Source organism: Pithys albifrons, chromosome 13 (assembly GCF_047495875.1).
Source record: "Pithys albifrons albifrons isolate INPA30051 chromosome 13, PitAlb_v1, whole genome shotgun sequence".
NCBI lineage: Eukaryota > Metazoa > Chordata > Aves > Passeriformes > Thamnophilidae > Pithys > Pithys albifrons.
The window spans coordinates 11,633,856-11,650,077 of NC_092470.1; the positions used below are offsets into that span (position 1 = coordinate 11,633,856).

At 39.4% G+C, this 16,222-nt stretch overlaps 1 protein-coding gene across 1 annotated transcript; it reads left to right on the forward strand.

Annotated features, from left to right (window-relative positions):
• The first annotated feature begins 2,231 nt into the window (after positions 1–2,231).
• Positions 2,232–16,179, forward strand: GATM (glycine amidinotransferase). Its single transcript, XM_071568361.1, has 9 exons — positions 2,232–2,375; positions 2,810–3,025; positions 8,236–8,431; positions 9,401–9,591; positions 10,897–11,034; positions 11,324–11,488; positions 13,371–13,434; positions 13,536–13,652; positions 15,154–16,179. Exons 1-9 carry the CDS (start codon positions 2,307–2,309, stop codon positions 15,264–15,266), a joined length of 1,269 nt encoding a protein of 422 aa, XP_071424462.1. The 5' UTR covers positions 2,232–2,306; the 3' UTR covers positions 15,267–16,179.
• Positions 16,180–16,222: the final 43 nt, after the last annotated feature.

Below are 16,222 nucleotides of genomic sequence, written 5' to 3' on the forward strand. Positions count from 1 at the left end.
GTGAGGGCAGTGTGGGGGTCAAATGGCTGGTATAAGGGCTGGAAGGAACAGGCTGTTTACCATGTTTACCAGGTTTCTCGGTCAGACCCTAAATAAGCCAGTTTGGAAAAGTAAAGTATTTCTGCTTTCACTCTATTTAGATGAAGCATGTGTCCAGGAGGAGCTACCCTTAAAAAAGAAAGAAATAAACCTCTGAGATATGGGAAAGAATATTTTCGCTCACCAAAAAAAAACCCCTAGAAGAAGAAAAAATTCAGTCTAGAAGAAAAATAATTAAATAAAAACGGTATAGCATTCAGTAAAAGTCTGTTGCAATTATGGCAAGGACAGTTTCAGGGACCCTATAAAGCATCAAACATGTGTAGGGAAAGAAGTAGTGTGCAGAATCAGAAAAACTATGTAAACTGAGTTGATAAAGAATGATCCAAAGGTCCAAAACTAGCTGATAAGTTGAAAAGGACAGAAAAGGAAGCAAGACCTTTGGATTTAGCCACAAGCCAATCATTAATTTTTTTAGAAGGTCAATGTGAGTAGAGTGACCTTAGCAAAATCAACTCAATCTAATAACAAGCATTTGAGCAGAACTAGCATAAACTCAGGTTTGGGGGTTTTTAAATTTTAATTAGATGATGAAATTTGGTAACTAGGAATTAGATAGCATCAAGAAAATTCCCTTTTGAAATTTAAAACAATATTCCTTTTATACTTTTTGGTACAAGAACAGTGTTTGATGTAACTATGTTACAAATGAGTCCTAAAAAACTGAGTGAGTTATGAGAAAGTTCTGCAGTCATATGAAACTGGGTAACGCATGCTTGGTATCACGCTAACTAAAATAATTAACTTTTCTCTGAGAACTACGTAAATTCCTGGAGAAATTGTACTGTGCTATTGGTCCTGCGAAGGTGTAGTGTTTACTTGTGTCAAAAAGACAAACTGCTGAATGAATAATTAGTAGAATAAAACTTGCTTACTCTTATATCTTAGGTGTGTAAAAGCAGTGGCTGATTTGCTGTATTCTGAGGCCATATCTTATGTTTTGATAAATGTTGCTATTGGTGATGTTTACCTTTTTCTGCTGTAGATATGTCTGCTGAGTTCACTAGCACTGCCTTTGATCTTGCCTATACAAGTAATGTTAAACATCATGTGTGTTCACAGCCGTGCCCACTGTACCAGCTGTGGAGAGCAAAGCATAGGCTGGGGAAGTATTGAACAAGGCACTGCATGGGTGATAAAGGCAGAACCAAAATCATGTTCAAAGTAAGATGCAGATTTTTTACAACTTTAAAAATAGTAATTTGGATAAAAGTAATTTTTGCTATGTCTTTGTTTTTTTTACTTTGTAAGGCAAACCTAAATGATTTAAAAGTGAACTTAATGTGCAAAGTTAAAAAAAATGCAGAATAGCACATCAGTCTAAGGGGGATACACTAAATATTAGTAGAGCTGCTAGCAAACACATTTCTCATTGTAGACAGTTTCTGTTGAGATAGAAGTATTTTGAAGATATGTCTGTTGATGTTATCATGGAGAGATTTATGCAGGAAAACATAAGTATAGGTCTACAAGGACCTAACTGGTATAGGTTTTGAGATGACTTTTCATTGTATCACAATATGGATTTTGAGAAGCCAGAATCTGAAATTGTTTGGGATCTTCTTGAAACAGCCCCTCAGTAATTAAAGAATTAAAATATTTATAGCTGAATCACAAAATCCTTAGGTGGTAGTCTAAAAATCTGAATTTTTAACATGAAACATTGGAATTTCTGGTAAAAATGAACCTGTTTACTACAAGTTTAATGAAGAACATGCATATTCGATGACTAAAAAGAACTGAATTATGCACTTATGTACACTTCTGAGAGAAGAGTTTTAAACGTGATGGAAGCCTTCAAAGCCAGACTGCTTCTGAGGAGCCCTCCGCGGAAACGAAATGCAGGGATGTCGAAAGAAGCCGTCGGTCAGCGCAGGGAGTGTCCCAGCCGGGGGGCTGCGCCTGCCGGGGCTGCCTGCGGGGCTCGGCCGCTCTTCCAGCCCTCCTGCCGGGTCACTCCGAGCTGGGACAGGGGAGCGGGGGCTCCGGGCCGGCCCGTCCCGCCGGGGCCCCTCCGCCCCCGACGGCAGCTGCGGGCGGGCGCTGCCCCCCCACGGGCTGCGGGGCCGCCGGGCGGGGCTGGACGGGCCCCCATAAAGGCGGCGGGGCGGGCGCGGGGCGCAGTCGCGCTACCGAGCACGGGTGCCGAGCCGAGCCGAGCCGAGCCATCCTGTCCTGTCCTGTCCCGCGCTGTCCTGCCAGCAGAGATGCTGCGAGTGCGGTGCTTGCGCGGGGGAAGCCGCGGGGCCGAAGCGGCTCATTACATCGGCTCGCGGGTTGGTGCCGCCGGGCTCAGGGGGCTCGTGGGGGTGAGGATGCACCGTGGGGACGGGGTCCTGTGTGGCCCCTTCGTCGGGGCGCTCCGAGGGGTGGCAGGAGGATGCAGGACCGCTGCGGGCTCTGACTGTGGCTCGCCCGGCATCCTCCCGGTTCAGCAGCGCGGAGTTCTGTCACTCCAGTCGCCACTGTCAGTGCTGTGCTCCCGTGTCATTAGCCTTCTAAATCGAGTGTGTTTGAAAAGCCGAAATGTCCTTTAAGCATGTAGTAGGCCGAGAATAAGTCAGAATGGCCGTAACAAGCTGTGCTTCTGCCAGTGCTCCATGTAACATATGTTGCTTTGGGATTAGTGTTAAAGCACTTGTGGACTGGAACCGTTGCTTTCTGTCTTTTGTAAGGGGAACATAATTTTCATTCTTATTTTTATTTTAAGCTTCGAAGAGCCTTTACAGGATGGGTGCAGCGAACTTTCCAGAGCACCCAGGCAGCTCCGGCCTCCCAGAACACCTTTGCTGCCGATGACAAGGCTACCAGCCCTGTGCCTAAGGACTGTCCTGTTTGCTCATACAATGAATGGGACCCACTGGAAGAGGTCATTGTGGGAAGAGCTGAAAATGCTTGTGTCCCACCTTTTTCTGTGGAGGTTAAGGTAAACAATAATAAAAAAATAACCTTAAATAGAAAATAATGTGGGTTTTAAATATACAATTTGCTTAAGCTTGCACAAGATATGGTGTTTACTCTTGAGGACTCGTCTTTCAAAGTAGTTGCTTACATCCGTGAAACTTTGCAGTATAGCTGTGTGGGTGAGGGATGTGCTTTTTCTTTTCTCTTTCAACTGAACTAGCTGCTTTAACAGAAGTCACTAATAGAGAAAATCTCCAATATGTACAATCTGCTCTAGTAATATAGCCTTGATGCTATCAAAGTACACACACTGACTTTTCAGATACTGAGACTTTAACTTGGCTTGAAACTCAGTAGGGTTACCATTTGAAAAAAAAAGTGTAGTTTTCTCCTTAATTTGAGAAAGATTGAGTTCTACAGCTGTGGGCTAGCTGGACTCTTGTATTAAATAACTTTGAAGTATCTCACTACAACTACTTTGTGCTACAATCAGTATTGGATGGAAATACATACTCCGTTTTTCAAGATTTTTCTGCAACTAAAACTGCAACAACAACCTAAATAAATCCATGTGTCTATGCTCTCTGAAATCTTGTATTTTAAACAGTAACACTCAAAGAATGGGCTTGCTCCAGATTTTTGAGTACTTTACCTGGACTTTACAGTTTGTGTGTGTGTGTCACCTGCATTTGGGGGGATGTTCTTGGATCATTCTCTTTCATTGTTACAGCACAGCATTACCTCCAGGGCAGCATGTAATCCATGGCTGTCACAGCAAAAGGAGCTGGCACAATACTTCTGCTAATGGCAAAGATACTGAAAATATAGTTAAAGTGCTGGAAATGGTCATCTAGGGGAAGTTTTAGATGTACTGGTGGAGAAGATTTCTCTCCCCTTAGCCCCCTTTATGTTTGGATATATTCTTTTAGAATCTGGGCTATGATTCTGGGCAGAAGTGGTTGGAGTGTGAATGAATTTCTGCAGTCTGGTAGTTCTAATCCCCAGATAGCAGAGTGGTCATTTGACTTACACTGGGACATTTGAGATATCTTGGTGCCAGTAAGCACAATGAAAGCTTTACCACTGACTTTATTATGACTTGTATTTACTCCTTGAAAGCTGCAGCTCAGTTACCAACGTCTGGAATCCTCCTTCAGGTGCACCAAAGATATTCTAGCAGATTCAGAGAAATAAGTGACTGAGGATTAGTATTTCTAATACACAAGTGTATGTATATGCATTTATATGACTGCCATAATGAATGTACAGAAAGGGTAAGGAAAAAATGGTCTAACTTTCTTACATTGTAACATTCAGCAGGGCAAAATTCTGTTCTTGAGTAGTGGCCAAGGACTTGCTTTAGTGCCAGAAAAAATATTTCAAATGCTTAACTTGTTGAAGTGTGACATGCTATACAGGTTTCACTGCCTATTAAGCCATAACTACTCACAGGAGATCAGAACTTCGCTTTCTCATACATGTGATATCAAAAGCTCAGTGAGGAATGTCAAAGTATAGGATTACCTCTACAATTCAAATACCTATGACCTAGCATTGAAACAAGCTTTAGCTTTGCTTTGTGCTGACTGCCAAGTCCACAACAGATACTGGGAACAGTGTTCCAGCTCAGATGTGGTTTCCTCTAATTTCCTCTGCTTTTGTCTTAAATTTTGCTGTAGAAACTGCAACAGTAACATTACCTGGAGGGTGTTGCTGAATAATCCAAACAGTAGTTCAGTCCTACCTTGATATTATTATTAATTAATAGATTAATTATTGTTCAAATCTCCATGTGGCTGAAAGGTAAGTTGTGTATGTGTGTTGCTCCCTGTTCCTGTCCCTGTCAGCAGCAGCAGTGGGGTTGATGTGTTTCACATGCCATCTGCCAAGTATACATGAGGGTCAAAGGTTATAAAAAGTGCAGTTTAAAATGAATGAATTTAACTCTTATAAGGAAAATTTGAAGCTTTGAGCCTGAGACAGTTAAAAAAGACATCTCAAATTATAACAGTTTGGTAAATACGTATGTTTAGATTGGGTTTTAACATTTTATATATGTTTACTTACCAAATATTTAAATGCAGGAAGTATGTCTGCATTCAGCATTCTCTTGTACTTTGAGACATGGTTTTGGTATATGCAAATCCTTTTGCTGTGATATGGGACTGCTGTGCTTGGAATAAGAAGGAGGAAGGAAGGAATTGAATGGGGAACCCTGCACATCTGATGAATATTAATGAGCTGACACTTCATTGCATATCTTTTTCAAAGCTTGAAATGGGCTATGTAGGTTATGTGGAGATAAATATACGATTTGGAAACATGGGAAATCTTCACTAGAAGGTGAACAACTGCATTAATTAGGAAGACATCCTTTTCTGAATTAGCTGTTTAGTGAAAAATCTCGCAATTGAGACTTCTGAAGTCTTCTGAAGGAGTTAACACTTATTCAACCAGTTGAATGTTATAGCTTTGTACTCTGCAATGCTTTCCAGTATATTTTATGAACAATAATGCATTTTTTGTGATGAGGTATTATTAATACAAATCATTATATCTTGAGTGAGAATATGGGAGTGTGTGTTTACTCCTGAATTAGGCAAAAAGATTTTGAACTGAATTTCTGTTTCAATGTCCTACATTTAATAACTGTCCTTACTATTTTCAAGGTACAACTTGGTAATGTTAATTATTTTTCACAAAAATGTTTAAAATATATAACAACTCTAGGGAGCAACTCTGTTTCCTACAGATAATCTTTCGTTACATCACACTCTTAAATTTCTTTCTAAGAAGCATGAGTTTGTCTCAAATGTTGCTGCAGTGTCTCAGGTACTCTCAGATAGTAGGTTATAAGGTGCATTGAGGAGATTATTTAAAGTTCTTTTTTGTGTCCTGGCCATGATACCTTTTGAAATACATGTCCCAACCATATAGCCTTTTCCCAGTTATTCAGAAAGCTGGGAATGGAGTAGTGCTAACAGTGTTGTAACTCTAGTACTAGTGTTCCTACTCAGTAAGTCAGTAGTGTTGCTCTGTTGTAAGTTTGAGATTATGCCATTGTATCAGTGCAACACAAGTGTGGTTTCTCAGGTTTGAAAAAAGCCGTACTAGTGGACATCTGGTAAAGAGAGGACTGCACCTCTTAGGGATGATGATATCCACATACATCCTGGCTGGCTCTGCAAATATCTTGCTCCACTCCATAGAAGGAATTTATCTCATTAGCAGAACATGTTTCCATAGGAATGCTAAGCATTTCATATGATCTCCACGTGACTTCTGACCAGCTGGCAAGTTTGAGGTGATCTAATTACCCAAAACCTCACTTACAGAAAAAGAATAAATTCCTTGAGGAAGGATGGGAAGAAGCTTCAGTACTGGAGGAGCAGAATGCCCATGTTGGGGCTCTCTCTCTAAATGTTAAGGTTGAATCTTCTTTCTTCTCTCTCACCTCTATAGCGTGAGGACAAATACCCAGAAATAGTAGAGAATAGAGGGGGTAGCCTGGATAGTTAATGGGGATGAGGCAAGCCTTCAGATGAATGGTCTTGCCTGCTTTGGGCTCACTGGCTGTGCTAGCACGAAAGGAACATTATTGCATGTTTTTTGTTGAGAACTGTGGGAGGTATTGGGACTGCAGTGTCAGGAGAGAACCTCACGTTTGAAGGAGAGGTTCTCCTGCATCCCATTGCTGTCCCTCATGCTGCCTGAATGGGATGGACTCTGGCAAAAGGAAGGCTTCAACACTTGCTTACCTGTTCCTGACTCCTGCTGTCATTCCAAAAGGGCTCCTTGCACTTGAATCTCTGCTAACAGTGACATGACAAAGGAACAGCAGATACATCAAACTGAAGCAGCATCATTTGTTTTGATTATATGTCAGGATTTCCTTACCCATGAGAACTAGGACATTATTTTCAATTTGTTTTTAATTTGGGAAGACTATCATGGGATTTCAGCAGAAGATTTAGGCCTGTAAATATTGTACTTGTTTTAATCCAGCCTTGACAGGTGAATTTAATAACTTTTGCATCCTCTAGATTGCTGCTATATGTGAAGTATGGCCCCTTCTAGCCAACAAAGCATGTTACTTGTATTTGGGATGGCTTGAGAACTCCTGATGTCACCATTGTAACAGTACTGAAGTGAGGTTTTAACAAGGTGACTACAGATGTTTGCATTTTGGAGATGAGTTCAAAGTTGTTTTAATCAAAAAACGTGTCTGCAGGCCTTATTAAATAGCAGAGTCTATAGTGGTTGCCATGTTTAGTGTTTTTGTACAGGTGTCCTGGGATAAGGACCAAATCTTGCATGGCCACTTGACAATACTAGTCACTAAAAACTAACTGAGGTGTGATGTAGTCCATTGGTTTAATTTGTGATCTGATACATAATGAGGCTTTCTGTAGGGCTGTGGCTAAAGAGAGGAAGACACTTCTAGAAATATTTATTACATTATTTAGAATAGTGTTTCCATCAATAGAAACAGATAGCTTAAGTTACTGATCCATCAATATCCAAAAAGAGAGGAAATGGAAATTTCCTGAAATGTCCTGAAAATCCTGTCTAAACGTCAGACTAATCTTGCAGGTGGAAATCAAATGTGTACTTACTTCTTCATATTCCAAAATAGGTTTCCTTTTTGTCCTGCTGTTCCTCAGAGGCCCTTTATTCTTGAGCATCCTGCTGCATGTGCAGTCCATCAGCAGGACTGAAACTCTGCTGATTCAATGAGCTTGCTTAGCACACACACCTCATACTTAACTTGGTTACTTAATGTAAGTATTTGTGAGGACATCAGCCCCTCACAAGTAGTCTGACACCTGCACTTACCTAAGTTTAATGACTGGACACAGCCACACAATGGAACCTTGCTGATGGGGTGTATAAATAGAAAAACAGAAGTTGCAAAGATACAAAATAAAGACAGTAGAGGGCTAGGGTAAGGATTCTCAAACAGGCAATAATTGAGAATTTATGAAGCATTGGCACTTCTCCCTTCCTTTTTTTTTTTTCCTGCCCCCTCCTCTCCTCTCCCTTTATTCTAAAAGAATCAGCAGGACATGAACAATTCTTAGGAACTCCTCAAAATATTGCAGGAATCAGATCTAAGGTACATTCCAACATGTTAGGGTCAAGAACAAGAAAACTTTAGCATTAAGAATTGTGTCTTAGGCATCTATTTCACTTCAAAATAACTGATGATTATTCTCTGCCCTTTTGCTTTAGGCCAATACGTATGAAAAGTATTGGGGATTTTATCAGAAATTTGGAGGCCAGAGCTTCCCCAAAGACCATTTAAAAAAAGCTGTTGCTGAAATTGAAGAGATGTGCAATATTTTGAAAGGAGAAGGTGTTATTGTCAAGAGGCCTGATCCAATTGACTGGTCTGTGAAGTATAAAACACCTGATTTTGAATCTACAGGTAAATGTTTTCCCATTGTTGAAGGTCTCGTCTGTTTAGCTCTTGCCTGAGACATTATGGATGCCATGTGGGCTGCCTTCTTGCTGGAAGCAAGATTATTGCCAATGTTAAGTGAGGCTGGTGAAGGCTTTGTGTAGCTCTGACTTGCAAGATCCCCAGGGTTGGAGGCTCTGCCCCTGCTTGCTGGCCTGCTTCAGTGTTGCATGGATTTTCAGAGGGAAGATGTTTGCCTCATAACTAACCTGAACTTCTCACACAGCAGCTGTTGCCAGATTGCCCTTCTATGTTGTCATGGCCACTGCCAAGATGTGTTCATCTGTCATGTTTAATGGCCCTCAAAAGAGCTGTAGACTGTTCCTGCTTTGTCCCCTACTTGATTGGTCAGAAGGCCCTCTGGATGTCTTTACAGCTCTTTGTTGGATCCACCTTAAACTATGGAGGCCAAAGTAGTTGAAGACAACAGTTTTCCAGAGAGATCCTCACTCGTATCAATGACTCTCTACCTCCTGTCTATGTTCTTCCATGTTCCTCCACGTTCCTCCACATGGCTTTGGTTATACTGGCTCATACTCAGCTTTCCATCAAGTGTAGTCCTCAGGCTCCTTTCACATCAAATGTGTTGTTAAGTTGTTCTAGTGTTCCATTAAATTCCTCTTCTGTATTATCACTTTTTAAAAAGATTGTATACAAAGAAATGATGTTCACTTCGAAAATTTCCTACCTTTTAAAGTCATCTGGGTAAAGCATAAGCCTTTGTCTAATTAGTTTTCATTAACCAAATGTCACTTTGGAATATCATTGAAGAATGTAAGAACCCTGTATTATGTGCTGGTTTCCTGACTGCTAACGATGATTTTTGCCATTATTTTGGATAGAATTAATGGAAAAAAGGAGGGTAAAAAGTGAATAAGCTAAAAGAGCTGAGAAAAGCACCATTGTCTCACAGGTTAATGGCCATTTCCCTTTCAGGTATGTATGCTGCCATGCCAAGAGACATCCTGTTAGTGGTGGGAAATGAAATTATTGAAGCACCTATGGCTTGGCGTGCTCGGTTCTTTGAGTACAGGGCATATAGACGACTAATCAAAGATTATTTCAACAGTGGTGCTAAGTGGACAACTGCCCCTAAACCCACAATGGCAGATGAACTCTATGATCAGGTACTGTTCTAATTTTCCTTCAGAACTTCAGTTCTCATGATACTGAATATTGCTGATAATTTCAACCTCATAGCAAGGTTTCACAAAACTGGGGGAGGGGGGGGAAAGAAGGAATGTCACAAAACAATTCTAGAGATTTGTGGTTTTTTCTAGTGTTTGCAAACATGCTGCAACCTTTCCAGCTGAAACTAAGTGTGTGCAATTAGGGAATAAGAAACAGGAAGTTGTGTCTATTGAATTCCTCGGCTTTGAACTGTTTTGGTTACTGGCTGTAACTGAGCATTACTAAAGAGGAAGGAATGCTAAAAAGACATCACAGAGACTACTTTAAAGAATTAAGATTCCTTGAGAATGTCCACATATCCTGAGTGCATCAGGAAACTGGGAAAGAATATATATTTTGCCACAGAAAAATCCCAACTCATAGTACTTGTTTTGTATGATGGTTTGTATTTTGAAAATACATAAAAGAAATAGTGGAGGATCTAAACTGTGAGTATTTACCCTCCAAATTTTTATGTGATTATCTTCTTAATTTTTCTAACAGTTTTGACTTGGATGATTTTGGTAGTTTCCTGCAGGCCCCCAATGCATTAGGACTTTGGTAGTAGGACTTAGAGTAAATTCAGTAAACTCATCATGGAATGATTACAACTTTCTGGGAACAGTGACATCAATGATGCAAAGAAGTATTTGTTAAACAAGTTACCTTAGAGTAATCTGTCAGTGTTAGAAAACTTCCAGAGCCTGTTCTAAAGCATAGAAACTATTTATCTGATGTTTCTTTTTTGTGCTGGTTTTTGCACCTCACTTGTTCTTGTTTTATTTTAAAATTATATATAATAATGAAGATCTACCTTCTAGTTTGAAGTACTGCTCTATTTTAAACTGTAGAAGAGTAGGGAGTCCACTTTTGTCAGAAAGTAGCTTGGATACCAGTGTTTCTGTCACTGTGCAGTGACGTGCTGGACTGACAGTTGAATTCCACAGGTAATGAACACTTTGGATCCAGAAGCCAGAGTATTATCGAGACAGTGGTTCCAAAGAGCAATTAATTTCTTGGTTTAACTGTTGTCTCTTATCAGCTATTCTTGAATGTGGTTAAAATCTTTCCCTTATATGTCCACATTTAGGTTTTCTTTTTTTTATTCTGTAACAAGTAAACAAAAACAGCTCCAAGGAATATATTAGCTATCAATATTAACATATTTTCTTAATTTCAAAATACTCTTTAGTAGCAAATCATTTGAAAAGTTTCCCTTAATGTCTCCAACCTAAAGTTGTTATTCCTTTTCCTACAACTAGAATTATCCAATCCATTCTGTTGAAGACAGGCATAAACTGGCTGCTCAGGGAAAATTTGTAACTACTGAATTTGAGCCATGCTTTGATGCTGCTGACTTCATTAGAGCTGGAAGAGATATCTTTGTACAAAGGAGCCAGGTAAACAAAGCTTTCTTTCAATGGTTTTGATATCTATCTTAATGATTGATACTTTCTCTTTTTCAGTTCCTTAGCAGCATTAAAATATACATATTGAAAGAAGAAATTGCTATTCCTAGAATGTTTGATATACAGGATAAGACTGTCTTCCAGCTAAGGGGTTATCTAAAGGCACAAACTTGTCTATTATTATGGTTTTAAATATGTAATTAAATAAATCCTTAGACAAACTAAACACAGCCACAGTTTCTATTCCAGCCTAGTGAAGCTTCCTTTGTCCCGTTTTCAGGTTACAAACTACATGGGTATTGAATGGATGAGGCGACACCTTGCACCAGACTACAGAGTGCATGTAATATCCTTTAAGGATCCTAACCCTATGCATATTGATGCCACTTTTAATATCATTGGACCTGGTCTTGTGCTGTCTAACCCAGACCGTCCCTGCCATCAGGTAAGAGTGCAGAAGAGGGGAAAGTCTTTTGTGTTTAAAAATAACATCTGGATTAGTTCCTTCTGGTGTAATTACTCTTCCACACATTTATTTTATATACACTTGAATAATATTAAATTATTGAATTTCAATAGTACCCAGGCAGTTGTTCAGGAACTTATAGATGTATTTGGATCTTGACTCCAGAACCTTCTCAGCAGTGTAATTATCATTGTTCTTCCTCAGTTTTCTGCTGCTGCTCTTTGTGCTTTCTTAGGCTGAAGATAAGTGGGATGTGCTGTGTGTTTCTTCCTATGTATATAGTTAAATATGATGGAAGTAATCTAATTTGTAATAATGTATCAAAGCAGGTACCTAGAATATGCTTCTTCTCTAAACCATTTCACTACTTAAATACTTTAATTGTATCCAAGGAGAATTTGAGGATTTTCTGCTACTCAGAGTAATCTCCCCTCTCATTCCTATTTTGGAAACCTCTCCCTTGGTATTAATTGAACCAATGCAGCAAGCTGGTAGTTTCTTGGGCATTCAGCTTTGAGTGCTTGATCAAGAAATAGCTTCTGCAGAGTAGGAAAAACGAGAGACATGTAAAATCTGCTACCACACTTTGAGAACAAGGTAATGTTGCTGAACAGAGCAATCAGATGAGAAAGCCTCCCAGAGAGTAAGAGCTCATGTCTGTTATAGTCATGTTACCTGTACTGTAGTGCTCCTCATTTTTATGAGGATCCCCATGACTTCAGAAGCTGCACAATGGCGTGGGAATAGCTGAGCTGATGGGGAATCAGTGGGATAGAGCTGTGTGCCACAGGGATCACAGAGCCACGTGCTGAGCGCAGCTCCTGAAGGCACTGGGAGGCTTAGCCAGTGGTTTCAATGCAAATGGTCTAATTGAATAACTGCCTCTTTTCATACCCATTCCAAGAATATAGTTTTTAACACAATCACAGGGGGTTTTCTCCCCTTTTCTTTTCCACTGTTTTTTGTGATCTTACTTGCAAGAAGAGGTTCTTGGTGTTCTTGTGTTACACCCATAAGCCAAGACTTTTTTTGTAGAAAACTGCTGTCTGTGTAGATAGAAAAGAGAGATGCAGCTTGCTTTCATAAAAAACTGACTTGGCAGTTCTGGATGACAGAAAGCAGTGGGGGAGTGTGTGAATGGTGTGGATGAAAGAGAGCTTTTCTTTAAAATCCTTGCCGGCCAGGCTGGTTACTGAGTGTTCGGGATGAGAGCTCCGCCTCGTGGTAACACTTGAGTTAAGAGCTCTTCCAAGTACTCGGGAAAATTGAAAAGTCAATTCTCCTTAGCCAAATTATTCTCCTCTTATTTTTAACTTAATTGAGTAATTCTTAGAGACATAAATTTTTCCTTAGGATGCCCTTACACTGCTCATTTTGTTAAATAAACTGCATATTAAGTTTCTTATGAGGCATGGTGGAAAGGTAACTTCATGTGTTAATTCTGATGGGCTTGTTTCTATAACAATGGATTACACAATTATTCAAAATGAATTTTATAATCATATGGGAAAAAATAATACTGAAAATAAAGATTTTTAGTATGTTGGTGCTGTTACTAATATATTTACTTAACAGGCTCCAAACTGCATGTGCTACCTTTGTCTTTAACATATCTTAGCATACCTCACATATAAAACCAGTAGAAAGAAATGCTACTGGTCTGCAAAGTTTAAAGAGGCTTTAAAAAGATGTTTCTATTTAAACTGGCTTTGACGAGGAAACTTGAATGAGGACAAGAACAGTGAACTGTGGGAAAGGGGGATGTCATGAATTTTGAAATATCCTGAGAAAACATGATATAAGTTGGAAGACATAATAATTTAAGTACACTCGTGAAAATCTAATTAAATTACTCTTTCAGATTGAGCTCTTCAAGAAAGCTGGCTGGACTGTGATTCAACCCCCAGTGCCACTCATCCCAGATGGTACAGTCACTCCTTCTTTTCTAAGGACTCCATGAGTGTTCTTAGGAGTATTTATATAGGGTGACATTGGTACAGTACAAGACTGATTCTTTTCTGTTTAGATCACCCCCTGTGGATGTCTTCTAAATGGCTCTCCATGAATGTCCTAATGCTGGATGAGAAACGTGTGATGGTGGATGCCAATGAGACATCAATTCAGAAGATGTTTGAAAAACTGGGTATGTCCTGACATACTTGTATATATACTTAGAAGAAAATGATCCTGACACCAGCTGTGTTTTTTAATGTAAACAGTCTGTTCTGTTTAGGGTCAAAATCAGTCTTGGAGAGGTTGTGTGCACATATTGCTGAGTGATAGTGAGCTGACTCTCCCTCACTGCCAAAATGCTTTCAGATTTTTCTAATTTCAAACTCATTTCCCTCTGGGAGAGAAAGGTGTAGTTTTACTTGTGGCTCATAGTTGGTTAAGAAGAGAGTAGCAAAATTCCTTGATGGAATTGCCAGCTGACTGTTCCTGCAGGGTAAGTACATGATGATCCAAAAGTGGACAGGGCAGAATGAAGACTGGAGGGTAGACGGGAAGTCAGGGCAAGTAAGGGATTATTGTAGAGTAAAAGATAATACTTCCCAGTAGCAGAAGATTCTTTTAAAGGGAGAAAAATGATGGGAAGGAGAGAACGATCCAAAGGTGGAAGATAGTAACTGTGAACCTAGAAGAATGTTTGGTGCCTTGTATGTGAGTGTGCTTATGAAGCTTCCCTCAAATGGGAGATGATTGCAGGTGAGAACCATGCAATCTAATGTTTTAAGATGCTTTTAAAGACTGCCTCTATACCCTTTAGTGAATCACTTAGCTTCAGTCTTAGATTGTTTTAATTCTCTACATGACCAAGGAGTTGAGGATTTATAAATGCCTGAAAGTCCTTAAAAGGTGAGGCTATTTGTGCTAACCATGGCTTTTCTTTTGCACTTGAACTTCACAGTCTATGTAAGTTCTAAATAAACTCCAGTAGTCAGTAAGTTCCCAGGACTGAGATGGGTCTGCTGGGAGCAAAACTATTGCTGACCTAGTTGATGGATTCTACCGAGCTACTCCTGAAAGTACCAAGAAGCAAAAAGGCAAACTTTGCAACAGAGAAGTCTTCTGATCCCAGTCCATCTGTTAGGACTTTGTATAAGCTGAGCCACAGTGAAAACATCAGAGCTAAAAAGAAATGGGAAGAAGCTTAACCTAGGTAGTAAGAGTCTCTTTTCCCTTTCAGAGAAAGAGGGACTCAGAACTGTCTATTTTGAATACTTCTTTTCTTGAAAGGTACTTGAAAGAGCTCATTCAGTGTCTGAGCCATAAATGCTCACACAGATTTATGCAAATGTGCCCTGATCATATATTGTAGCAGAATTCCAGCTAATTCTTCATATACTGCACAGACTGAATTTATCTTTTTATTACTGGCACATCGTAACACATCAAACACTGGCTGTGCTCCAGGCACTGTATTCACCTGAGGGTATTGCTGGAATAAACAGGCCAGCTCTGTTCCTAGTTTGTTCTCTGCCTAGAATCTGGAAAAATAAATTCTTAACAAACGAGTAGGAAATACCTTCCATACTTATATCTAACCATACAATCTGATAAACTATTATCTACTCTTCCAATCAGAGCTTGCCATATGAACTTGAGATTTAAATTTTCAAGTATGCATTGTATGTTTCTTTCAGGCATTTCTACAATTAAAGTGAATATTCGCCACGCCAATTCCCTGGGAGGAGGTTTCCACTGCTGGACATGTGACATCCGCCGCCGAGGGACCCTGCAGTCTTACTTTGACTAGTTCTGAGCCAATTAGGTAGCAATGGTTCAGCTTCTAAAATAGGCATAGGAAATGAACAAATCAATGTCACTTTTGTTAAAATGACTGCATGAGCTCTAGTGCTTGATCAGTGGTGTCCTCACAGTGGTCTGGTAAATGTTTTATTCTTAAATACCCTTCACTTTCAGCAGGATAATTGAAACTACTTCCATCAGCAATACAGGTTTTTCTGGCTGCCTTTTTGTAAGACATCCTTCATCTATGTGCCTTTTCACATTGGCTTTGAATGGAAAAACCTTGACAAAGTAGCTAAAAGGCCTTGTTAGAATAGCTTGGCCACTAATTTGGATATCTACCTCTGTCTAGTTACTCTATGAAATAGGCAGCTTGAAATGTGAAACTTGAGTAACCTTTTCTTATTCCTTTTAATCACTTCATTGTTCTAATCTATTCATGTCTAATGAAGTTAAGATATATGCAACTGTATAGATCTCTTATGGAACCAAGTAATTTTTTAATGTTTTTCATATTGAACCATACAGACATTTACAAAATTTCCAGTATGATCTAACTTTTAAAACATGTTCACTTACTTGCCATGTACTTTTACATTTTCTTCTGATGCATGTCATGCACCTAAATAGTTTTTTATATTGCTTTTTGTATTGCTGAATTTAGCTTTTATTTAACTTTTATTCTGCTTGTACAGGATTCACTCTGAGTTGTTTACATAACTTAAAAAAAAGGTACAAAACAGACCCCTAACAACAAGACTCCCTAACCTTAAATTTCAAACATCTTACAACCCTGTTCTTCCTTCAGCTGTAGCAGATACAGAAAGATGTATCAAAACATACCAGATGCCAAGAAGGAATTTAAGTATTGATTACTGACTATGTACTTTTTATGCTAATAAAGTTTTTTGCATTCTCAATTTGTTGCTCTTCTGAGAATGAGTAAGTATGAAATGTCTGGAT